This window comes from Pipistrellus hanaki (assembly GCF_964339955.1).
Source record: "Pipistrellus hanaki genome assembly, chromosome: 1".
NCBI lineage: Eukaryota > Metazoa > Chordata > Mammalia > Chiroptera > Vespertilionidae > Pipistrellus > Pipistrellus hanaki.
Genome location: NC_140503.1, coordinates 126,978,302 through 127,003,989, shown reverse-complemented (window position 1 = coordinate 127,003,989; position 25,688 = coordinate 126,978,302). Strand labels below are relative to the sequence as shown.

The 25,688-nt window shown below is 42.3% G+C and overlaps 1 protein-coding gene across 5 annotated transcripts in view; it reads left to right on the top strand.

Annotated features, from left to right (window-relative positions):
• The window catches only part of FRMD4A (FERM domain containing 4A), a 328,386-nt gene that overhangs the window by 269,029 nt on the left and 33,669 nt on the right, over positions 1-25,688 (top strand). For all 5 annotated transcript variants that reach the window (XM_084868155.1, XM_084868156.1, XM_084868158.1 and 2 more), the window contains one exon: positions 875-1,016. In XM_084868155.1, the coding sequence (XP_084724281.1) occupies positions 875-1,016 (142 nt within the window). The remainder of the gene's footprint in view (positions 1-874; positions 1,017-25,688) is intronic.

The following is a 25,688-nucleotide window of genomic DNA, read 5'->3' as shown; positions in this document are numbered from 1 at the left end:
CTATCACAAAAATAGATTTCCTGATGAAGGGAGAGAAAGCAACCATCAAATACATATACTGGAAATACTAACCTGTGGCAGTCACCAAATGTGGTAACCACAGCAAATGACTTGACTTTTAGGAATGTGATTGTGACTGCAGAACCCCTTTGATTATTCTAACCTGCTGTGGCTTTTGCCAAGTGGGCCAGCTAAGACGTGGAACAAGTGGAGTGGAGGGTTAACCAGAGCCTGAAGACTTTTCGCATACATTTAGGTGTCAAAGCACTGTGCCAGGTGCTTATTGCTGAGACTGTAGTGTCCAAATGAGCAGCTGCTCTAGAGGCTTTTACAACTAGACACACTTACGGTGTAGAGAGACAGAGTGCTGTCACTTCCCAATTCTTCAACCTTTCTATGGTCACATGACTAGCAATTTAAGAAGTTTAAATCACTTCAGAATGTATTACAATTGCATTATTTTATTTCAGAGAACTCTTGTGTCACTCATAAAGTTGAAATTATTTTCCCTCCCTCTTTGAAAACAAAACAGTTAAATCTGTACTATTTATGGAGAGCAATGGTCCAGGCTGAGAGGAAGGGTGGGGAGGGAGGAAGGTCTGTTTGCCTGCAAAGTCCCTGCTCTCAAGGACGGTCCAGTACAGCCTACAGAATAATGAGTTTAGAAAAGTTACCACTCATGTCAGCTCCTGAGCCACACATGCTCCTGCAGAGAGCTTCAGTGATTAGTGATTGGCCAGGAACACAAACAAACGCTGCAGTTGGGGAGGTGGGTCCTTTTGCTGATTTTCAGGTCTACAAGCAAGCGTGTGATTACTGTTGTCTCAGGGTGAACAGGTGCCCCTTTATGATCTGGTTGCCTTTCTCATTCTAGTCTAAAATCCATGCCGCACGAAGTCTGAGTGAGATCGCTATCGACTTGACCGAGACGGGCACACTGAAGACCTCCAAGCTGGCCAACATGGGGAGCAAAGGGAAGATCATCAGCGGCAGCAGCGGGAGCCTCCTGTCCTCAGGTAGGCACGCTCTTGGGTTGGGAGCCACCCGAGAACATGGAGGAAGTTCCTCTGGAAGCCTGGCTTCAGCCCTGGAGGGCTCCAGGGAAGGCGGGGAACCAGCAGCAGCTCGGGAGGCTGCTTGGCAGGCTCGCCAGGAGCTGGCTCTAGTTTGGAGACATAGGTTTCGGGCCAAATGGGAATCTGAGAAAAGTGCCAGTAGCATCAAAGGGTGGGGGAAGAGGAGCGGTAGAGCCAGCCAGTGTGGGAAGGATGGTTGGTCATCTAAGTGTCTTCAAGCGCCCTCCAGAGCCCTCTGACTGTGATGGCGATGGCTGAGTGTCGGGAGTGGCAGCTCCGGGGACAGCCGTGGGTTCACTGTGTGTCATTAGAGGAGAATTATACTCAGGCCGGGCTGCAGGTAGGGTCGTGGTGCTAAGTGATGGCACATTGTGTTCCTAGATGAACTTCTTGAAACTTTAAAAAAGTCCAAAATACTCTTGCTCGTTTGGAAAGGAGGGACTTGCTGTCATTGAGTAAGGGAGAGCGATCAAGCGCCTTTTTGAAACTGAGAGTCAAAAAGGATCCGATTCCTCCCATCTGTTTCTGCGGGCCCTTGGCAAGCCTTTTGTCATTAGATGTTGTGGGAGGGATAGAAAAGCTCTGAGGGTTCAGATCTAGCTGACTTCAGGAGAAGGGACATCACTTGCTCAAGTGTGAGGCAGGAAAAAGAACAGGTTTGAGGAGGGCAGGGAGGGAGAGGGAGGCAGTAATTGTTTGGAAATATTGTGAAAAGTGTTACTGATGAGGGTTAATCCTTAGGCCATACGGTCTGTCTGGTGGTTCTTGGGGACAGTGTGCCCTTGCTTCTGAGCCATGGAAATACAGTGTCACTTTCTTTTTATATATATATATATATATATATATATATATATATATATATATATATATATATATATATTATTGATTTTTTACAGAGAGGAAGAGAGAGGGATAGAGAGTTAGAAACATCGATGAGAGAGAATCATCGATCGGCTGCCTCTTGCACGCCCCCTACTGGGGATGTAACCTCAACCAACGTACATGCCCTTGACCGGAATCGAACCCGGGACCCTTCAGTCCGCAGACCGACGCTCTACCACTGAGCCAAACCGGTTTCGGCATAGTGTCACTTTCTATAACTGTTTTCTAGTGGTTTCACACAACAGCAGAATGACACACAAAAAAAGGAAAAGAGACAGGAGAGGAGGAAGAGCTGAAAGCCATCTAGTTAGCTTCTGGGTAGGTGGAGTCCAGGAAGAGCCAGGACAGGGAGGAGGATGGCTGCCCTTCCTGGACTGGGAGGCAGTGTTAAAAAAGGCCCCTTATTTGACAGGCCTTTCTTTCTAAAGCTCTGAGAGGACCCCAGCATGTGTTCACATGGCCATGTGTTTTCATCAAATCTTCTAACATAATATGTTTCACATTATTTTTCTTAAATAAAATCTCCAAAATAATAGAAGTCCTGGATCTGCCTCTGCCAGATCACCTTAGGGTTCACCATAAACCCCTCCCTGCTTCACGATTTTTAACATTTTTCTTTTATCAACACAACAGGCCAAATCATCATTTCTGAGGCCTAGAGGTGGTCTTCTTTTATCAGCAAGAAGGCCATTCAAAACCTAAGCCCCTTGCCTGGAATTGCAGCCACTCCTAGTCCCCTGTGGAGTGGCCTAGGGCAGATCAGAGCCTATTGTGTTTGTCCTCTAGACTCTCCTGACCCCTGCTAAGACCCAGAGTCTCAGATTCCAGTCTGAACTGACCCACCCAATCTCCTTATTATCCAGCCACAGATGAGCTGCACGCATCCTTCATGCTCAGTGAGGGTTGCATTTCTGCTGTGGTTACATATCCATTTGGGAACCTAGGTCCTTTGTGAACATGGCACAGTTATTCACAGAAGGACAATGATCACCCAGCTTACGCTTCTCCCACCTCCCTGTGCATCCCAACTACTTGGAGGGCATGTTCAAGCACAGACAACTAGGCTCCAGCTCCAGAATGTTTGATTCCCTTGGTCTAGGGTGAGCCTGAGGATTTGCATTTCTAATGAGTTCTAACAAGACCTCAAGTGCTGCTGATGCTGCTAGTCTGGAGACCAGACCCCTCTTGGAGAGCTACTCTTCTTGCCGAAGAAGAGAAAAAAGCCAAGCCAGAGGTGGCTGTGCTCAGAATCTTGGGAGGACCAGGTATCCCCACTTTTAAACCTATGCCCTGGTCCATCTGTTGAGGTCCTTATCTCTGGCAGCCTCCAGGGATACCAAGGCAGTGCCTTATGGCATTTACAGGTGAGAGTATGAGCAGGAGCCCCAAACCTCCTGACGTGGAACTGACCTCACTAAACCATCAGAAATTAAATCCAGGCAACTTTAAGGGAAAAAGCAGTTCCTTTCTGTTACTGCCATCACTTTGACATTAACCATCAATCTAGAAGGTAAAGCAAAAGAAAACCTCCCTGCTGAACCCACCCCCACCCCTAATGGAAGTATCTTTACTTCAAATGCTAAAGTGATTTTTCACATGTTTGATAACTTGTGATGGAGGCCCCAAGCTAAGCTGTTATCAGTCGATGGAGTCAGCTAAGGACCCTTGCCCTCCCCACTTTCAGTGGCTTCATTTGCAGGCACTGACTCCTCTGCTGCACAGATAAGCAGGAGGAAGCTGGGTAGAGGAGTCCGCTGGGAGGTGCAAGCCTTGCCCATGGCAGGCCAGGGAGTGCTTCCAACTCTGCCTCGCCCTGTTGGTAGAGCCTGAAGAATGGTCCTTGAATGTGAGACTGAGGCTCCCAGGGGAGGTTCCCTTCTCTTGACTTAGGAAAGACAATAGGGCAATGGGGGGAGAGACCATAAAACAGGAAACTTCATCCCTCAACTCAACAAAGGGAATTTCTAGAACCTGGAGATCTGGTCACCACTCCTTCTGGGCCTGCTGATTGCTGCTCCTCTGTCTTTTCTTGTCCCAGGAGGAAACGCCTTCCCTTGAGAAGTCCTTAGAAATTCCTCCTGGAAGGCACCTGCTTCCCATGCCCCACAATGCTGAAATCTAGGCTAGGCTCCCACCCTGTTCTTTCTGTCCTTTCATGTCCTCTTGCCTAACTGCTATTGAAAATGCCTTTAGTCATGTGCTCCCACAGGCTGAGAGGGCGTTGCTCCTCCAGCCCAGCCCTGGTTTTAAAGATTTTTTACTACACTTACCAGACCCCATATTCTATCCCTTGTTCAGAAAATATAGTACATATAACCTACTAGGGAACCAGTTAATGAATTTGTGCACCTTGAAAAGAACTGTGGACCGAGAGGCTGCTGGGGGAGAGGGAGGTGCAAGGACAGGTCTTACCCCATCCTCTGCACCCCTGCCTGGCCCCACCCGCATGGCCCTTGGTCCTCTGTCTTCTTGCAGCCCCACTTGTGCCATCACAGCTTCCACACGCTGACGGAGCTGGCTACTTGTACCTGCTGAGGGCACGGAGCAATTGGGCTGGCGCCATTAGCAGGTGCTAGCAGTGGCTGCTGTTCATATCACCCTTCAGGAGCGGGGGGGGGTGGGGGGTGAGGTGTGGAGAACCCCTCAGAGGCAATAGGGGCTGATGCTGGGCACCTGCAGCAGGTGCAAGCAGTGTCTCGGGTGCCAGCTGCAGGTGTAAGCAGGTCTTTCACTGGCAGTAGGTGGGAACGGGCAGCTGCCAGCCCCAATCGCCCCTCAGGAGCAGGGAGAAATGGAGAAGCCCTGAGGGGTGATGGGAGCAGAAGCCACCACTAGCACCTGTTGACAGCACCAAGTGATCAGGGCCAGCACCAGGCGATCAGGGCCAGTGCTGGGCATCAACAATAGGTGGGAGCGCCCAGCGGGACCAAGGTGCCTGGGAGCAAAGAATTTTCAGTAACCACCAGAGGCTCACCCCAATGGTAGCAACCAGTGCCCGCCTTGGTCTGATGTCCCTGCTCACCTGCTCCACCATTCCACCGCAGCTGATACCCACCATGTTCTGCACAGGTCCCTTGGAGGTCAGCGCACATCATAGCGACTAGCTGTTCAGTTGTTCTGTCCTTAGGTCTATTAAATAAACTCTATTTGCTTATTAGGTTTTTATATATATCTATATATCCTATTTGAACAGTTGACTTCTCTCTTTCTGCTGCCTCGTGTTTTTTTTTGGGAAAAATGATGGTCCTTCAAAGCATTTTGAGAAATTAATTATTATTTGAAAATTATATTTTCTACTTCTAGCTCACTTTATGACATCTAGTAGGTGCTCAATACACAATTTTAAAAAATTGTTTGCATTATATTCTCATGACTTATTTATAACTGGAAATTTGTACCTTTTGAACTCCCTCACCCTTTCACCAACCCTCTCTAGCAACCGCCAATCTGTTCTCTTACTCTGTTTTAGTTCATTTAGCATTATGCCCATGTTGCTGCAAATGACAAGATTTCATTCTTTTTTATGGTTGAATAATATTCCATCATGTATGTATGTGTGAGTGTGTGTGTGTGTGTGTGTGTGTGTGTGTGTGTGTATGTATGTATACACCAAATTTTCTTTCTTTATTCATTCAGTGCTGGACATTTGCCTTATTTTCATGTCTTGTCTATTATGAATAATGATTCTGTGGACATGAAGTGAAGTTGATGGTTTAGTTTCCTTCAGATAAATACCCAGAAATGGAATTGCTGGGTCATATGGGAGTTCCATTTTTCATTCCTTCAGGACTCTCCATGCTGTTTTCTATGGTGGCTGCACCAGTTTACCTGTTGCCCACCACAGCAGTGCACAAGTGTTCCTGTTTCTTCACATCCTTGACAACATTGTTATTTTTTTGTCTTTTTTATAATAGCCATTCTAACAGATGTGAATGATAGTTCATTGTGGTTTTAATTTGCATTTTCTCACTGACTGGTGATGTTGAGTATCTTTTCATGTACCTGTTGGCCATCTGTCTTCTTAGAAAAATGTTCAGATTCTCTGCCCATTTTTTAACCAAATTGTTTGTTTTCCTGAATGTATAGATGAGGATGTTTCAGCACATGCTCAGTCAGAAAACATAGTTATACGTACATACATCATATGTTCAAATATGGTGGCAGATTCCTTCCCTGGGAGAAGACTTTAGTACCATAATGAGGGAATATTGAGAACAGTTCTTGAGGAGTCACTGGAGCCCCTTCAGCTGCTCCAGCAGGTCTCTGGTGGTGGTTTCAGGTTCTATAAAACACCCTGGCCTTGTTCCTGAAAAACAGTTCTAGCAATTATAAAGGCGGGTTTATGTAGGTGTGGATAAGCATCTAAGTCTTGATCTTTCTATGAAACTTCCAGCAAGTTAAGACAGCATTACACTCACTTTATAAATTTTAGAGTGGGATAAGTGGGGTTACAGGTTAATAGTGGCAAAGGTATAAGCTCTAAACAAAGGTTAATCAGTTTTAGGTTACCTGTTAGGCTCAGGTGTAGGTTTTTTTATATTATCAGATATGTGGTTTGCAATTAATTTCTCCCATTCAGTAGGTTGCCTTTTCTTTTTGTTGATGGTTTCCTTTGCTGTGCAGAAGCTTTTTATTTAATACAGTCCCACTTGTCTATTTTTACTTTTGTTGCCTTTGTTTTTAGTGTCAACTTAAAAAACATGGTCACCAAGACTGATGTCAATTATATACGATTATTGAAATTAAAATCTTTTCATTGATTTGAGAGAGGAATATCAATTTGTTGTCCCACTTATCTATGCATTCATTGGTTGATTCTAATATGTGCCTTGACCGGGATCAAACCCACAACCTTGGTGTATCAGGACTATGCTGTAACCAACTGAGCTACCTGGCCAGGCCAGCCAGAAAATAAATTGTGAAGAGTATTAGTAAGAATCCTGCATGTGCTCCATGAATTCCTCAGAATATATGGTATCTTGGGCCTGTCAAGAACTCTCATATACCTGCCACCAACATTTTTCCTCAAGTTGTACTGCGTCACTTTTGTCATGCTGGAATTAGACCTTTAAAAGTTAATCTTATCAGATCAAGCTCCTACTGCAAATCATGTCCATTCTTGTTATCTTTCATTCATCCTTCCATCTTTACACCCAAATTGTGGTGTAACTGAGCCATGTAACACTGTAATATCTCTCTGGTGTAAGCATATTTTCTAGCTCTCAAAATTTAGTAGGGACTATACACAGCATTCAAAAAAGTATAGCTCCTGTCCTCACAGAGTTTGCCTACTATTTTTGAGTATTTTTTCATGTACCTGTTGGCCATCTGTCTTCGTAGGAAAAGTATTTAGATAAATGTAGATAAAATATTTCCAAGCTATTCATGGCTTTGAAGGTGGTTTTCTTTTTGAACTAAGGGCATATAATTACCTCTAAAATTATTGAAGTCCAGTACATGGCATCTGAGGTCTAAGATGCTAAAGAAATGATAAGACTTTTTTGGTGTCTATTAAAGAAATCAAAGATTCACAGTTACTCATGCCATGAGCCAGCAGCTAGTATTTCAAAAAGAATAGGTCCACATTGAAGCGATGTGTTAAGGCTTGGGGCCAGAACACCTTATTTCTTCGGTGCTGATACATAGGTCTCCTATGTGAGACCTGGAGTCCCATATCCTAGTAGAGACTGTTAGAAGCAGAGCCTTCTGAGTCCAAGGTCCTCCCCTCCTGTTCCAGGTGTGGATGGGATTCTGAGCCTAGGAATTTGTTGGAACGGGTGTTCTGAATCCATGTGTGAAGGGACTCAAGTGGCCAGGCTTCCAAAAAGTGTGAGGATCTTGTCCTCAGGTCCCATCTGCTAAGAGATGTCCTGGCTTCCCAGCGGCCCCTGGAAGAGGGGATGTTGAAGCAGCTCCTCCAAGCCAAGCCGGTAGAACCCCCCTACCTCTCTACCTCTGCCCTCTAGAAGCCCGGCCTGTCTTGGCCTCACAAGCCCGGCGAGATGGGTGCTCAGTAAGCCTGCTGACTGACCACTGCAGGGTGAGCAGGGGCCACTGGATTCTCTCTGCCCTGAGGGAGCATTGCTTTGCTCAGAGGTGTTTCAGGTCACCAGTTTGTGAAGGTTCAAATAGAGTTTGAGAGGACAGCTATGAATTCACATCACTTGGTTATGAAGTTTTCAGAGTTCAAGTATCTGAAATCCTTTTTTTGTGGGAACTTGGATGGGTGTTTTCCTCTCTTCCCAACCCCCACTTCTTGAAATCTTAAAAAGGATCACAGATGAGAAAAAAATGGAATAACAAAACAGAAAACGACAACTGATTTATTGTTCATAGTTCCTCTGAAAATGGGGGAGAGAGCGTGTGGGATGGTCCTCAGCATTGTTCCGGGACCTGCCAGCACAGAACAGTTCGGATTTCAGTGGGAGTGCAGCCTCCAAGGGCAATGAGCTGTTGTTCTCGGCCACCAACTCACTTAGGAAATACCCTTCAGCCCATGTGCCTCATTGCAATAACCACCAAACACAAAATATTTCTGTGCATCCTTTCCTAAGTAAATGGAACAAAAAGACTGATCTAACCTTTTTTAAAAAGAAATGTAGAGGCATAAGCCACCCATTCTTTCCAAAAATCACACATGTTGTAACTATACACAGGAATGCGATGGCAGTTGAGTTACCTTCCCTGTGATCAGCAGAATTGAAAAGAATGTGGTGATGATGCGGGTTTTAAAACACACACACACACACACAATCTGCGGTCTGCAGTTACCCCTTAGCTCTGATATTTTCCGTTCTGGAAAAGCCATGCTCTGCTAGGCCTGGGGCATCGCTTCACCTGGGGTCAGTCCACATGCGTTACTCACCGCCTCACACATTCTCATTCTCTGAATGCTAGCACTTCCTCCCATTGTGAGGAAGTTTATTAATAACTAACGTAACAATGAGGATGCCAGCTATCTCATCTCTCCATACAGACAAATAGCCTGATCGGCGCCTGCCAGCTTTATGGTCCTGGCTTTGTTCAGCTCAAAGCACACTGCCTTATGCTCGTATCAGTCATGTGGTTTTTGGTGTGTTGTTTTTCTCTTTGTCTTCATCCTTTCTTTTTTGTTCTCACTGTACTCCCTCCTGCGTCTCTGTCCAGCATCTCCAAGTTCTCTGTTACATAGCAGCTGCCTGCCCCCGTTAGGTCTAATGACAGCAGGATGCCAGGGGCTTTCATTTTGGTCCTGACCTCGGGGCTCTGCAGATGGGCACAGCTCTGCAGCCACTGCCAACGGCGTGCTCATGCTGGACTGTGCCACCAGTAAGGGCTGTGAAATCTCTTTCTGTGGGATGGATGCTTCTGGACTTGTTAGAGCAGGACAGGCCTGAGTCAAAATTGAGACCATAAAATGTTTGTCCCTTTCTATTCTCATATTGGGGAAATAAAACTCACTAAACTAATTTAGACTGATGTATTTATGCCTTCAGGTATTCCTAGTAAAGGAATATTTGCCTACTAAAGAGAACCGAACAGAATGGCAATTTATAACCTAAATGAATGATTTTCCAATGGTGAAATTTTAAACACTGAAAAAGAAATATCACCATCAGCTCTCACAGGCATTGCTTTGTTCCCGTGTAGGCCAACCCTCTCAGTATTGCAATAGAATAACAGTCTTGGAGCCAGAAAAATAAGCCCCTCATTTCACAGTTTAAGAAATGGAAACCGTGTGAGTTACTCATAAACAGTAGTTTCAACTAGGTATTGTACCAGATGCTGCTGCTAATTTTTATGATCAACTATTCAATTTCTTCCCCCTCTCTTTTTCTCTCTCTCCTCCTGCCCCCCCCTTCTTCTCCTCCCTTTTCTTCCTGCCCTCTCTCATATTTTAGTTGTGCTCTTCACCCTGTGGTGAAGGTGCCCGGAGCCCTGGCAACTGGCCACGTGGGAAAGCCATCCCAGACACTTTAGCTAACATCAAAAGGTGCTTACCTTTCAAAGATCTTCCATTTCTACTGTTTCATTTTTACAATTTTTGACCCTGATGACAAGTTTGCCAAGCATGCATTTTTTCATGCTAAAAATCACATTTACTTCTCTAAACCCATCCCCAGGGACCATGTGTGTACCCTGAAATCTGCAGTGTGCCATTGTTTCATACTGTCTCCCAGGACATCTTTTAAGCGAGGGATTCATAATTGAGGATGTGTATGGCAAATAAATATCTCTTCATCATACAGGAGAGTTCAGACCTTTCCTGCACATTCACTCCTGGGTGTCTGCCAAAATTTGTCCTGACGACTTTTACAGATCTGCCGGGAATGTGCCTTCTTTATTTTATTATTTTCCCTGAAGGCCTATACAGATTGTCATTTCCTTTACTTACTTTCAGGACAACAGACTTCTCTTTGGGGCTTGGTTTGTTTCAATTTCCCTTTCCCTCAGAGAGGAAAGCACCCCTTCTTCCTTCTGAGATCAGTGGGTGGGTCACAGTATCCAGCTGTGCGCCAGGGCTCCTGAGAACATGCTCTTCGTAGGATGCAAGCTCATATCCTGGGCTGAGTAGTCAGGGGCTTTTGAAAGATTGGAGCAGATTCCCCATCACAGCTGAACAAGGATATCCTGGAGGAGAGGAGATGCCATGTGTGTGGTGTGCCCACTCCTCCCCTCCGCGCCCCCCCCCCCACACACACACACACACGTCCTGCCCAGGGAGCTGGCTGCCCACTGGGGAAGTCTGGAGTTCCCCAGCAGGATGGGGCAGTTTTTCCAGAAGCTACCAGAGGTAGCACAACAGGTTTCACCATATCTTCACCAATAAAACCTCCACAGCACCGGGTACTCTCTCAAAAGATTCCCAGCTATCCACTGAAAATGACTTCTCACCTTGAGCACGTCACCCAGACTCTCCTGGCTGTATTTGATAGGACTTATCTTCTTTGAGATCAGATCTTTTTCTCCTCTTCACTGGCCAGATTATTGGTGGCCTATTTCTATAAAATCCTTTGGATTTTGACTGAAACATAATAAAGTAGCCAAAAAACACACAGAAGATTATATTTTCAGCCTAGTATCATTCACATTGGTAGTTGCTGCACAATAACTGAGGTGGAAGGGCTTACTAGAGAAATGATCTGCTGCTTAGTTTTCCTGGTGGTGAAACACCGGAGCACCTCACCTGTGCAGACCAGACTAGGGTGACCGCCAGCTCCCAGGCTATCAAATTGGTCCCAGCCTGTGGGTTCCTTCCCTGGTGGCAGCTGTTGCTTCTCACCTTCCCATGGCTTATCTCCTGCCTCCCCCACATGGGCAGCTTTTCATGTTAGGACAGGGCTCTCCAGGCTGAGACCCAGTCTAGTTATCTGTCTCCCACCCACCTGCACACGGAGGTGCTCCAGAGACATGTTTCATTGGCACTTCTGAAGAACCTCCCTGGTTCCACCTCCTCCTTCCTTCTGCCTGCATGTCCATCCACGGAGCACGTGGGAGGGGTCTGGGCTGGAAATGCAGGTGTAACTGCACACTGCACCATTTTACTATGGTGACTCAACAGTCACCAAGACAGGAAGTTTCTACCCTCGTGGTGTTTCCATCATAGAGGCAATATAGCCCACACGGAGCCCAGTTGGAATCCCAGCTCTGCCTCCCTATATCCCGGTGACTTCTATGAAAACAGGGACACTGTTTTTGTGACGATTAAATGAAGTGGAAGATGTGGGAAGCTCCTGTCAGGAGTTCTGTAAAAATCCACCTCCTTTTTTCCTTTCTCCTCACTAGTTTTCTGAACATATGCAGCCAGGAACACTATTTAATACCAATAACTACGACTATTCACGTAGCACCTATGTTCTGAGCTCTGTTCTAAGCATCTGTCAAATATTATCTCATCCAATTCTCCCAGTCTTTGAAGAAGCCCTGTTTTTATTCCCATATTATAGGAGAGGATACTGAGAGTTAAGTCATGTTACCTTACCAGGTCCTTCAGCTAGTAAGTCGTGTTGCTGGGACATAAGCCCAGACCTGTTCTCTCTAAACTGCTAGATTGTGGACTTCGGCCTCAGGAGGCCACAGGATCAAGGTATGTTTTCCAAACCATATTTAGGTCACTCTTTCCTATATACTTGGGTACTGCTCTAAACTTCTACTAACAACCAGGTAGTTTTTATGTATTACTTATATCCTCCAAAAATATTCAAATCGCCTCTGGTTTTCTTTGCCTCCTGCCCCATTCATTGTGGGTAGACAGCCCTTTTGAAGTAACTTGGCCACTGTTTGGTCAGTCCGTAAGTTTTGAGATCCCACTCCTGACTCTAGTAGAGTTTTCCATCTTCCTACTTTTCTAGTCGCAAAGGCAGCTCTGATTAATCTGTTTAGCATTCAAGCTTACAAGTATTTGCTTTGAACTGTTGATAAGATGACGAAATAAATTCTTTAGGTGCTGGTTGATCGTTAGACATCCCCTTCCAATTCGAGGCAAATTGTCGCAGTAACTAGGGAAGGACCGGAATTGGCAGGGTGCCTTCTTTTGAGGGAAGATGGCACTGGCTGTGAGGATACTTCTGTACAAGCTGCAGAAATGACTGCCAGAGGCATTGAGGACACTGCCTGAGTAAGTGGTTTATTAAGTAATAGATTCTTCAAGTTTGGAGGTTTCTTGGAGGTTGGTTAATGAAGGGAACATCATGACTGCCAGAGTTAGTAACCCAAGATGTTACACATTCAATAGAAGATCTGTGGTGGAAATCCGGGTCTCTTTCCTGTCCCTCACTGCCCCTCTCAAAGACTACAGACTTACACTTTTTTAAGTTCCAAGGCACTAAATTTATACCCTTGGGGTGTTCTTGCCTATTTATGTGGGCTCAAATAAGTGGAAGTGGATAATTGTGGTAACAGTTTCTGTACCTGTCAGCAAATCTGTGTGCTGATTTGAAGTGATTTCTGTGTCTAGAATAATTTTTTACATGGTCACAATTCTTTAGTTTGTTAAGATTTCCATAGACCGGAGCCCCTGAGGCCCCTTCCCTGACTGGGTGTCTCCTGGAATCACTGCCTCTTAAAGGAATTAGCTAGTAATCTCTGCCTCCTGTTTCTGGCTAATTTGCTGACCTCCCTTTAGGATGTCAGCTGTGCTATTCAGGGGATGCCTAGAGAACTGATGTAGACGCCATAGGAATCTCCTCAACATCACAGACCACTTAGGGCTCCTTCTCTGATGCCCTGTGTATCTCTGGAACTGTTACTGAGGCATCCTTGTCACTAGGAACTTGGCCACTTCTCCTCATGACTGGCATATTTGCCTGGTTGCAGGTAAAGTCCCAGAGGCTCAGTCCCACAAGCTCTGATATAGAGCCACCTGGAGAACTCAGATAGGGATTTCCTTTAGAGAAACAGAGGCTCTGGGAACCTCTTTTCAGATGCAATCTGACACTAACCTGAATGCATGAAACAGATTAGTCTGGAACTGGCCTAGCTTTGAGGTATGTAGAGTGGAGGCCCCAGAACACACGGAATCTCACAACTGTGATCCACCCTCATTCATAGCAGTCCCAAAGGCATGTCTGCAAACCCAGGGGCTCAAGAAACATAGTTCAGAAATACTGCCTAGACCTCTATTGCTCCTTTTAAAAGTGAGCTTTGGAGCCCAATGTATGCTAAATTACATAGTATTTTTTCTTCGACCAATACTTCCTTAAGCCGTGGTGAAGAGGTAGTCTTAAGGATTTCTCTCTCTAATTCTACTGGTGTGTGTGTGTGTGTGTGTGTGTGTGTGTGTGTGTGTGATGAACATGTAGGGATATATATGCACTCACTCGTGTTAAATCTTCACCCAAGGTTGAGGAGTTACCTATTTATTCCAGGCACACACAGTGTTATCATATGCATTATTTCACTTAGTCTTTACAACAGATTAAGGAGGGCAGTTCAGTTCCCCAAGGTCACACATCTAGTAAGTGGTTTAGAGTTCATTGAACTCAGAACTGCCTGACACTCTACTCAGGTAGCCTTATGGCCAAAATGGGAATCCACATGGCCAGGCCAGGCTGGCTCAGTTTGCAGAGATTTAACTTGGTGTCTCATACCATATTTCTCATGAAGCAATATCCAGAATAAAGGTGTAAAATAGCTAGACTTAGTGGTGCCAGACATGAAGAGGGCCTCTTGAGACATCTAGTCTGTCTTATGTGGGTTGGGTATTTAAGTTAATTATTATGAATAAAATAATTTAGGTAGCGCTAATGAGCCCTATAACTCAAGACCACAACCAATCCCACAACTAGAGACAAAATGATCTAAAAACGTTGTGCTTTACCTCCCAGAGTTTAATGTTGTATGGCTTTTGCCATGGTTGAACATAGTTTTAATTCTTATATTTTATTTCATACAGCATCATTTCTTACAGAGAAGTTAGACAGAGGTGAAGGGGGAAAACAATGAAGTTTTCACGTGAGCTAGAGATCCTTTCATCTTTCTTGAACTCAAGTTTCCACAGGTCTGTTTTTTCAGTCAAAGGTATGACTTCCTTCCAGTGTTATTTTACATTCTTATTAATTCTTCAGATGATAGAACAGAGCATACCTCATCAGTAGTTCTTGTGTTCTCAAATGTAATCGGTGACTATGATGACAAGAACCAGAGAAGATTCAAAGTGACTTAGTATGTGCTATTAGATGGATATAAACTTGGAGATAGTACTGATAAGCATGGAATAATTGATAAGGAAGTAGAGCACCTTAACTGAACCATTCAAAAAGGGGAGCCTGTCTATCTGTGTGTTGCATGAACATAACACCATGTGAATTTAGTGTCTAAGAACATGAGGTAACGGAGACTTCCTAAGAGGCACACTTTAGTTCAGGATTGCTATTGAATTTGGAAACCTGTGATTGAAGATGACAAAATCCAAAGAAGAGGTACCAAAATGATTAAAGGTTTGGAAGGTAGGTACTATAAAGAAACAACTTACAGGTACTAGATTTCTTTACCAAGATCAGGTACAATTTGATTATAGTATTCAAATATGAGTGACAACATTTGTTTGTTTGTTTATTCCAGTTAATACCCATGAGCCACTGTGAAGACATAAAGATGATAATCTCCTGCAGTGACGGTTTTATCTATTTTACACTAGAATGGGGTGAGGGAGGAAAAAAAAAGCCCAAATTGGAGTAAAAATATACAGATACTGATTATTTTTCTTTGTGTTGAGTTGTATGTATATTTTTTATATTAATCCCTTATCAGAGTATCATAGATGAAAAACTTCTCCCATTCAGTAGGCTGTCTTTTTGTTTTATTAATGGTTACCTTTGCTGTGCAAAAACTTTAGTTAAATGGAGTCCCACTTGTTTATTTTTTCCTTTGCCTAATGAGACATATTGAAAAAAAAATGTTACCAAAACAATATCTAACTTCCATTACCTATGTTTGGTTCTAGGAATTTTCTGGTTTCAGGTCTTACATTTGTTTTTAATCAGTTTTGAATTTATTCTTGTATATGGTATAAAACAGTGGTCTATTTTTTTTTTTGTATCTGTCCATTTTTCCTAACAATATTTATTGGAGACACTATCTTTATCCCATTGTATATTTTTGCCTCCTTTGCCATGGATTAACTGACCATATGGCTGTGGATTTATTTCTGAGCTTCATATTCTGTTTCATTGATTTATGTGTCTGTTTTTATGCCAGTACCATATTGTTTTGATTACTATAGCCTTGTACTATAACTTGATATCAAGTAGCATGATACCTCCAACTTCGTTCTTCTTTCTCAAGATTGCTATGCCTATTCAGGATCTTTTGTGGTTCCATGTAAATTTTATGAATATTTATTCTAGTTCGATGAGAAGCACCGTTGATAGTTTAGTAGAAATTGCATTGAATCTATAAATTGCTTTGGGTAGTATAGACTCTTAAACAATGTTAATTCTTTCTATCCATGATCATGGTATATGCTTACATTCATTTGATTCTTTTTGTTTCCTTCTTCAATGCCTTATAATTTTCTGAAGACAGGTTTTTTACCTTTTTGTTAAATTTATTCCTAGGTATTTTATTTTATTTTTGATTAGAGGCCTGGTGCATGAAATTCATGCACAGGGTGGGGTGTCCCTCAGCCCAGCCTGCACCCTCTCAGATCTGGGACCCTTAAGGAATGTCGGACTATCCATTTAGTCAATCAGACCTCACTTTCACAATCCAGGACTGCTGGCTCCCAACCACTCGCCCCTAACCACTTCTGCTTGCCAGTCTGATCACCCTCTAACCACTCACCTGCCAGCCTGATCGATGCCTAACTGCTCCCTTGCTGGCCTGATTGCCACAACTGCCCTCCCCTGCCAGCCATCTTATGGTGGCCATCTTATGTGTTGGAGTGATTGTCAATTTGTATATTACCTCTTTATTATATAGGATAAAATTATAAATGGCATTGCTTTCTTAATTTCTCTTTCTGATAATTCATTATTGGAGTATAAAAAGACAACCAATTTCTGAATATTAACTATGCATTCTACCTTGCTGAATTCATTTATCAGTTCTAATAGTCTTTTAGTGGAATCTTTAGGGTTCTCTCTGTATAGTATAATATCATTTGCAAATAATAGTTTTACTTCTTTCCAATTTGGATGCTTTTTATTTCTTTGTCTTGTCTGATTGCTGTGATTAGAACTCCCAGTACTATGTTGAACAAAATGGTGAGGGGTAGATATCTTTGTCTTGTTCAAGATATTAAAGAAAAATCTTTCACCTTTTCACTACTGAATATGATATTAGCTGTGGGTTTGTCATATATGACCTTTATTATGTTATGGTCCCTCTGTCTTACCTTGATAAGAGTTTTTATCATGAATGAATGTAAGATTTTGACAGCTTTTTCTGCATCTATTGATATGATCATTTTTGTTTATGTGGTGCATTACATTTATTGACTTGTGAATATTGTACCAACCTTGCATACCAGGAACAAATCCCACTGATCATGGTGTATGATCTTTTAATGTATTGTTGAATTCAGTTTGCTAATATTTAGTTAAGAATTTTTACATCTATGTTCATCCATGATTTGGTCTATAATGTTTTTCTTTGTAGTGTCTTTATTCATTTTTAAAAAAATTTTATCTTTAATTTTGAAAGTATTACAGATATCCCCCTTTTCCCCCCATTAACCCCTTTTAGCCCATATCTATCCCCTGCCCCAGGCCTTCACCACACTATTTTCTGTGACCATAGGTAATGCATATGTGCATAAAAGTTTTTTGGTTAATCTCTTCTCACCCACCCCCATCTTTCCTCTGAGATTCCACAGTCTCTTCCATGCTTCTATATCTCTGGATCTATTTTGTTCATCAGTTTATTTTGTTCCTTAGATTCCACTTATGATACTGTCTCTCTCTGACCGGCTTATTTCACTTAAATAATACTTTCCAGGTCCCTCCATGCTGTCTCAAAGGGTAAGAGATCCTTATTTTTTATTGCTGCATAGTATTCCAGGGTGTAAATGTACCACAGCTTTTTTATCCACTCCTCTACTGATGGGCAAGTGGGCTATAAATTCCTATAAACAAGGTTGTATTTATTCTTTCTGATTGGTGTTTCTGGTTTCTTAGGATATATTCCTAGAAGTGGGATTACTGAGTCAAATGGGAGTTCCATTTTTAATTTTTTGAGGAAACTCTAAACTGTCTTCCACAGTGACTGCACCAGTCTGCATTCCCACAAGCAGTGGACAAGGGTTCCTTTTTCTCCACATCCTCACCAGCACTTTGTCATTTGTTGATTTGTTGATGTTCTCTTCATTTTTAATTGTTTTTTTCTTTTTCTTTTTTTCTCTGATTGATTTTTTTTCTAACCTTTTTCTAAATCACTGAATCTGATCCTCAACTTTCTCTAATCTGCTTTGTATTCCTTTCAATGTTTTCTTTATTAGTGTTGTGGCATTCTTCATTTTCATGTAGTCATTTTTCATATCTTTTCTCATGCTGTTGAGCATCCTTATAGTCATTGTTCTGGACTCTACATATGATACATTTCACTTATCTTTTCTTCTAGAGAATTCTCTTGCTCTTCCATTTGAGGCTTTTTTTTTTTTTATCTCCCCATTTTGGCTGTCTGTTTGGATTTGTTACTATGACTACCAGTCTTTTTGGAGGGACTCTGTGGTCAGACGCTGTTTGTGACTGGCCCTGAGTACCCTGTTTGGAGCTATCAGCAATCCACAGCTTGTGACTTTCTCTGCTGTGGCTTGATATCTCTGGAGAGGACCAAGATGTACACCAAGTGTGCTTTTCCTAGACCAGGTTCTAGAAGCAGATCAAGCAAAGACACAAGGTATCAAAAGATCTGCTTCTGCCTGCATGCTGATTGCTATTCATAGTCTCTCAGTGAGCCTCAGGTCTTGGAACACAGCAAGGAGTACACTCCACAGGGTGGGGCGAGACGTTTTCCAACATGGTGGGGCAATTTACTCTCCCTCCCCCCAGGCAAAAGCTGCCTGGATGATAAAGGTCTGCCTTGGAAAGAAGTCCTCTGCAGCATGGGGAATGTCTCAGCACAAAAATCTGGCAGCTGCCTTCTGAGTTCTAACTCTAGAGCCCCCAACCCCAGAATTTTCCTAACACAACTCTACCAACCCTCCATCGTAGCCCAAGGTGAGTGGCTGTACATAAAGTTTTGTGTGTTGGCCTTTTTAAGAGGCCTGCTTTTTCAGCATTTTCCCATGACAGACAGCAACCCCACTGCTTTTCACAACCAGATTTTATGTGGACACTTCTTTCAGGACTGATGCTCAGGGCTTGGGAGACCAGCTTGGGGTTAAGACCCCGGAGTTTTCAGTGGTCTCCCCCCAAAGCTAAGATAGCCCTCTAGCACTTCAGTTGTTCCCTGTGGGAGCCAGTCAACTCCACTCATGCCTCTGTACTTCCTACCAGTCTCTGTGTGGTCTCTACTTTACATCCTTGTTGATAAGGGTTCTCTCCAGCTAGTCTTCATTTATTTATTTAGGATTTTTTTTTTCTATTTTAACTTGCCACCATTTTGCAACTCTCTTCATCTGGTTTTGTAATGAAGATAGTACTAGCCTGTTAAAATGAGCTTGTTAGTCTTTATGCCTCTTGAATGTTTTGAATACTTTGGGAAATATTAGTTCTTCTATGAAAACGTAGTAAAATTTACCCGTGAAGCCATCATGTCTAGGAATTTTTTGTTGTTGTTGGGAGGCTTTAAAATAAATAAAGCATTTTATTTTTAAAAATTTATCTTTATTGAAAGAATTACAGATGTTCACTTTGGTTTTTGTTTCCGTTGACCTCCTCCATCCCACATCCAACCCTCCCATATCTTTACTACACCACTGTCTGTGTTCATGGGAAGACCAGGGTGGTAGGAGGGGGAGATTCAACAGGGAACTTATATGCATATATTCATGGCTCATGGACGAAGGAAATTTTTTTTTCATTACATCTTTGATTTTATTAGTTATAATTGGTCTATTCAGAATATCTGTGTGTGTTTTTTATTTCCATTTTGGAAGATTGTGTGTTTCTAGGAATTTATTCATTTCTTCCACCAGACTACAATTTGTTGGCATGTAGTTGTTCATAATATTTTATTACATATTTTTTGTAATTCTGTTGTATTGTTAATTTTCCTCTTTTCATTTCTGATTTTATTTGTTTGGATTCTCTCCCTCTCACTCTCTCTTTTGAGGAGTCTGGTTAAAGGTTTATCAATCTTGTTTATCTTTTAAAAGAACTAGCTCTTGGTTTCATTGATCTTTTGCATTGTTTTTTCTTAAGTCTATTTCATTTATTTTCACTCTGATCTTTATTATTTCCTTCCTTCTATTCACTTTGGGCCTTGTTTGTTGTTCTTTTTCTCCTTCCTTTAGTATAAAATTAGAATTTTTTGAGATTTTTTATGGTTGTTGTTTGTGTGTGCGTGGTAGGTCTGTAATGCTATGAATTTCCCTCTTAGGACTGCTGTCATTGTAGTCTGTAAATATGGGGTTGGCCTAATTTTTAACCCATTCATTGTTTATTGACATAGCGTCCATCTGTTTGTGAGTTTTTCAGGGATTTCTTTAAGAAATTACTTTCTAGTTTTATACCACTCTGGGTGATATTATTTTAATTTTCTTAAATTTATATGCTTGTTTTGTGTCATGTAGATTATCCTAGAAAGTGTTCCATGAGTACTTTAAAGGAATTTATATTTTGCTGTTTTGGGGTGAAATGCTGTGAATATATTGATTAGTTCCATCTGGTCTAGTTTTTCATTCAAGATTACTGTTTAGTTTTTTGTTTGTTTTCTGTCTGTAAGATCTATTCATTGATGTTTAAGTGGTTTAAAATCCTCTACTATGATTGTAGTAGTGTGGGTCTCTCCTTTTATATCCATCAATATTTGTTCTATATACCAGTATTTATGTGTGTATATTTTAGTCCTCACATGAGGACATATTTTTATTGATTTTTAGAGAGAGAGGAAGGATTAGAGAGAGACAAAGATATAGTGATGTGAGAGAGAAACATCGATGAGATGCTTCCTGTACATGCTCTGACCAGGAATCAAACCCACAACTTATTGGTATGCCGGACAATGCTCCAACCAACTGAGCTTCCCACTCAGGGCTATTTATGTGCTTCTATGTTACTTGTATCAGTGTTTACAAGGGTTATATCCTCTTGTTGATTTATTTATTTATCATTATATAATGACTTTATTTATGTCTTATTTTATATTAATCCTCAGCAAAAGATATTTTTACTGTTTTTTGTGTTTTGTTTTGTTTTGTTTTGTTTTAGAGACAGTGGAAGGGAGAGATGGAGTGGGGAGAAGAGAGAGAAAAAGAGAAAGAACATCAATATGTAAGATGGGTTGCTTTCATCACACACCTTACCAGGTCTGGGAATCTAACCTGCAACCCAGGTGTGTGCCCTTGACCAGAAATTGGACCCATGACCTTACAGAGCATGGGTGGATGCTCTATCCACTGAGACATACCGTGCAGGGCTTAAAGACTATTTTGTCTGATAAGAGTACTACCCCAGCTTTTTTTTTATATCCATTTGCATGAAATACCTTTATCTATTCCTTTATTTTCATTCTGTATGTATCTTTCATTTGGAATTGGGTCTCTTGGTGACAGTATATGCACTGATAGCCAGATTATTATGATCTGTGAATGCATAATAATCTGGCCACTCAGTGTATATCCTATATAATAAATATGCAAATTGTCCCCTTGACCAGGAATTCTACCAGTAGGCAGGCTGGCCAACCCTCCATGTCCCCTCCCCTTGGCCAGGCTGGCCGGACCCCACCCATGCACGAATTCATGCACCAGGCCTCTATACTGAGATCATAATAATCTGGCCACTCAGTGTATATGGATCTTCTTTTTTTATCCAATCAGTTACCCCATGACATTTGATTAGAATATTTAATCCATTTATATTTAAAATTATTCTTTATAAGTACATATTTATTCCCATTTCATTCCTTATAACTATTTAACTCTTTTCTTTCTTCTTCTTAAAAAATTTTTTTAAACATTTCTAATACTGGGTTAGTGGTAATAAACTTGTTTAGTTTTTTCTTGTCTGGGAAACTTTTTATTTCTCCATCAATTTTAAATTATAACCTTGCTGGGTAGGGGAATCTTGGTTATTGGTCCTTGCTTTTCATCATTTTGAATATTTCAGGCTAATCACTTCTGGCCTGAAATATTTCTATTTAGAAATCAGCTGACAGTCTTCTGGGAACGCCCTTATAGGTAACTGTCTTTCTCTTGCTACTTTAAGATTCTCTCTTTGTCTTTCACCTTTGCCACTTTAATTATGTGTCTCAGTGTGGGGCTCTTTTAGCTCATCTTGTTTGGGACTCTCTGTGCTCCTTGGACTTATCTGTTCCCTTCACCAGGTTAGAGAAGTTTTCAGTCATTATTTAAGTGGGTTCTCAATTTCTTGCTCTCTATCTTCTTCTGATACCCCTATAATGTGAATGTTATTACACTTGATATTGTTCCAAAAGTCCCTTAAACTCTGCTCTGATTAGATGTTTTCTGCTATCTTGTTTTACAAATCATTGATTCTGTCATCTGCATCATCTAGCCTGCTGTTGATTCCCTCTAATGTATTCTTAATTTTTGACAGGTCCTTTCTTATGTTTACTGTCTTTTTGTTTAATTTCTCAATGAATTCATCCATTCTTCCCCTAATTTTTTTTAACATCCTTATAACCATTGTTTTGAACTCTGTATCTGGTAGATTGATTCTTCCATTTCATTTAGTTCTTTCTCTGGGGATTTCTCCTGTTCCTTCATTTGGGATGTGTTTCTTTTTCTACCCATTTTCAATGTCTTTCTATAAATGTTTCCACATATTAAGTAGATCTGCTCTGCCTCCCAGTCTTGGTAGGTGGTCTTATGTAGCCCGTATCTTGTGAAGGTCAGTGACATAGTCTCCCTGTTCACCTAAGCCAAGTACATCAGGAATGTCCCTTTGTGGGTCATGTGGGACCTCTTGTTATATTTGAATCTTGATTGCAGGTGGCCCATTCATAGGTGGCATTGACCCTCAGGCTGGCTGACTGCAGAGATCGATCCTGACCACAGTTTATGAGCTGCTGTGCAGGGGCTGATGCAACAAAGTGGAATTTGCCCCAGCAGGGTCCAGTGCTTTTTGAGCTTTTCCTTTTGGAGTGCTGCTTGTGGAGTTAATTGGTTATGCTCTAATATGGTCTGAATCCGGCTACTGTGCTTATTAGTTCTGGGGCCTTTTTGGAGTGACTCCAGTGCAAGTCAGTGTAAGGCACTGCCTATTGCAGGCCCTGGGCTATCTGTTTGGAATTACAAAGTGACCCACAGCTTTTTGATGCCTCTTCTAGAACTGGGTATGTGTGGAAGAGGCCAAACTACACACCAAGGCAGGCTGACACCAGATCAGAGCCCAGGGACAGATCAGCAAAATGTCCAAGTCACCTTGATACCTGCCTCCACTTGCCAACTGCCTGCTAGGCTCAGTCATTGAAAGAGCTTCTGGCCATAGGCAAGTTGCATGAGTAGATTTTCAATGACATACAAGGTAGGCATGAATGGTATTCACCAGATTCATACAGATTCAAACTCAATGCTATTGGTGGGTCTGAGGTCATTTAGCAAAAGTCTCAGGGTACACCAAAATCGGGTGCCCACAGACTTTTGTGGTAGGTTGGAGTTTCAGGGAATTGTCAGGATGAGGCCAGCTAATTAAGATTTGACAGTGTGAAGGGAGTGCTCTGCACAAGAACAATAGTGATAGCCTTGCTGGGTAGAGTAATATTGGTTGTAAGCCTTAATTTTTACCACTATGAATATTTTGGGCCAATCCTTTCTGGCCCACAAAGCTTCTGTTGAGAAATAACCTTAAAGTCTTATGGGAACACTCTTGTATTAACTCTACTGCTTGTCTCTTGCAATAATAAGATTCTGTCCTTGTCTATGATCTTTGGAATTTTAATTATGATGAATGTTGTGTGGACCTCTTTGGGTTTATTTTGTTGGGGGCTTTCCACACTTCCCAGTCTTATATTTCTGTGTCCTTCACCATGTTAAGGAAGTTTTCAACCATATTTCTTCTATTAGAATTTTAATCCCTTATTCTCTTCTCCTTCTGGTACCCCTGTGATGTTATGCTTGAGGTTGTCCCAAAGTTCCCTATCCTCATCTCATTTTTTAAATATGATTTTTTCCTTTTGCTGTTTTAAGTGTTTTCCACTACTTTGTCTTCCAAATATATGATTCAATCCTCTTCTTTGTCTAATCTGTGGTTGATTCTAATCTATTCTTAATATTGTTGTATTCTTCATTTAGACTCGTTCTTTTTTATGTTTTTGTTTGCTTTGTTGAAATTCTCACTGAATTCATCTACTCTTCCCTTTAGTTCATTGAGCTTCCTACTAACTAGTGTTGTGAACTTTGTGTCTGGTAGATTGGCTATCTCCATTTCATTTAGTTCCTTTTCTAGAGTTTTGTTCTATACTTTCATTGGGACATGTTTCTTTGTCTCCCCATTTTCCTGCCTTCCTGAGTTTGTTTCCATGTACTAGGTAGAGCTGCTACATCTTCCTGTTTTGGCAGAGTGACCTTATGTATGTAGTAGGTGTCCTGTGAGGCCCAGTGGCACAATTTCCCTGTGCACCTGAGCTAGGTGCTCCAGGAGTATCCCTTGTGTGATCTCCTGTTGTAGTTGAACTTTGATTCCCTTTGGCACATCTTCTGTGGTTTTGACCCTCAGGTTGACTGGCTTGGAAGTGTCAGCCATGACTACATTGGACAAGCTGTTGGATAAGAGCTGACCCCACAGATTAGGAGTTGCTTTATAAGGGCTCTAGTGCCAGCTGAATCTATCCTTTGAGTGTGTTTGTGGAGCTGGTGGAGGGGTGCTCTTCTGTGTTCTGAAGTAGCCACGAGGTATATTGCTCTGGAGTCTCTTGGGAGGGGCTCTAGTGCAGGCCTACATTATCCCCATTTGTGGCCAGTTTAGGGCCACCTGGTGGGAGCTACAAAGTTATCTGCAGTTGATTGCTTCTTGTACTGGGCTTGGAGGCACTTGGGAATGGCTAAGCTGTGAACCAAGGCCAGCTGACACTATTGTTTTAATTGGGACCCTTTGGTAGATACTACAATATGAGCTGAGTTCAGCTGCCACTTACTTGAAGTTATGTTCTAAGGCCTACCTTGGCCATAGCTTATGCCAGAGTTGGGGCTGCTTAGGAAGAGGTACAGGGCACACTGAGGCCAGCCGCTTCTTGTTTGGGGTTTGTGAATCTTTGAGAGATTTTAAAAAAGTCTTTAGTGTGAGCCAAGGTAGGCTGCTCTTATGGAAAATCTGCTGGAAGCCACTCAGACCAGGTGTGTGAGTTGGGTGACCCAGGGAATCACCAGGGTGAGGCAAACAGTTTTATCCAGGTTACTGAAGAGCTCAGATTTGGTGCCCACCTATACCTGTTGGCTGGATTGGGAAAGGTCTCAAAGGAGCAGTGATGCCTGCCAGCATTTCTATTTCCATAACTCCAAAACCCGCCTCTAGTCCTTGCTCTGAAGCTAGTCAGTTCAGTTCCTCCTGTATGTCGGTTGCTTTTTGCGATGCTGCCACTGCACTGGAGCCCAGAGTGAGTGAGTTTATGAACAAGAGAGTCGGCGCTCTGGCTCTTTTAGGAGGATGCTTGGGTCTACAGCAACCCTCCATCTTACCTGGATCCAATTCCTGCTGCTTTTCACAGACAGATGTTGTGGGAACACCTCTTCCCAGCACTGGTGCCTGGGAGTAGAGAGCCTGGGGCCACTCGCTCCTCAGAGAGGACCTCTGCAGCCAATGTCTGTCTTTCTTGATTCTCAATCTCCAGGAGTGGATGTGGGATCTGCCTGTTTTGCGTTTCCACCCGTTTTACCAATCTCTTTGTGGCTTCTTCTGTATCTTTAGTTATAGGACTTCTATTCAGCTAGTCTTCAGGTGGTTCTTAATGTAGGTTCTGAATTTTGTTTTAATTTTGATGTTGTTGTGGGAGCATTTACATCATCTTACTTGACTGGAAGCTCTCTGAGATATCTTCTTTACCATTGGGAGAAACTGACCAATTGACTGGGAATTCTGATTAGATTATTCTCATATCTGTCTATTCACTGAATTGTTCTAAAATTCTTTACATGGAAATACAGTTGCTACCCTCCCCTTCCCCAAAAGTCCTGCTCAAATTTTTATT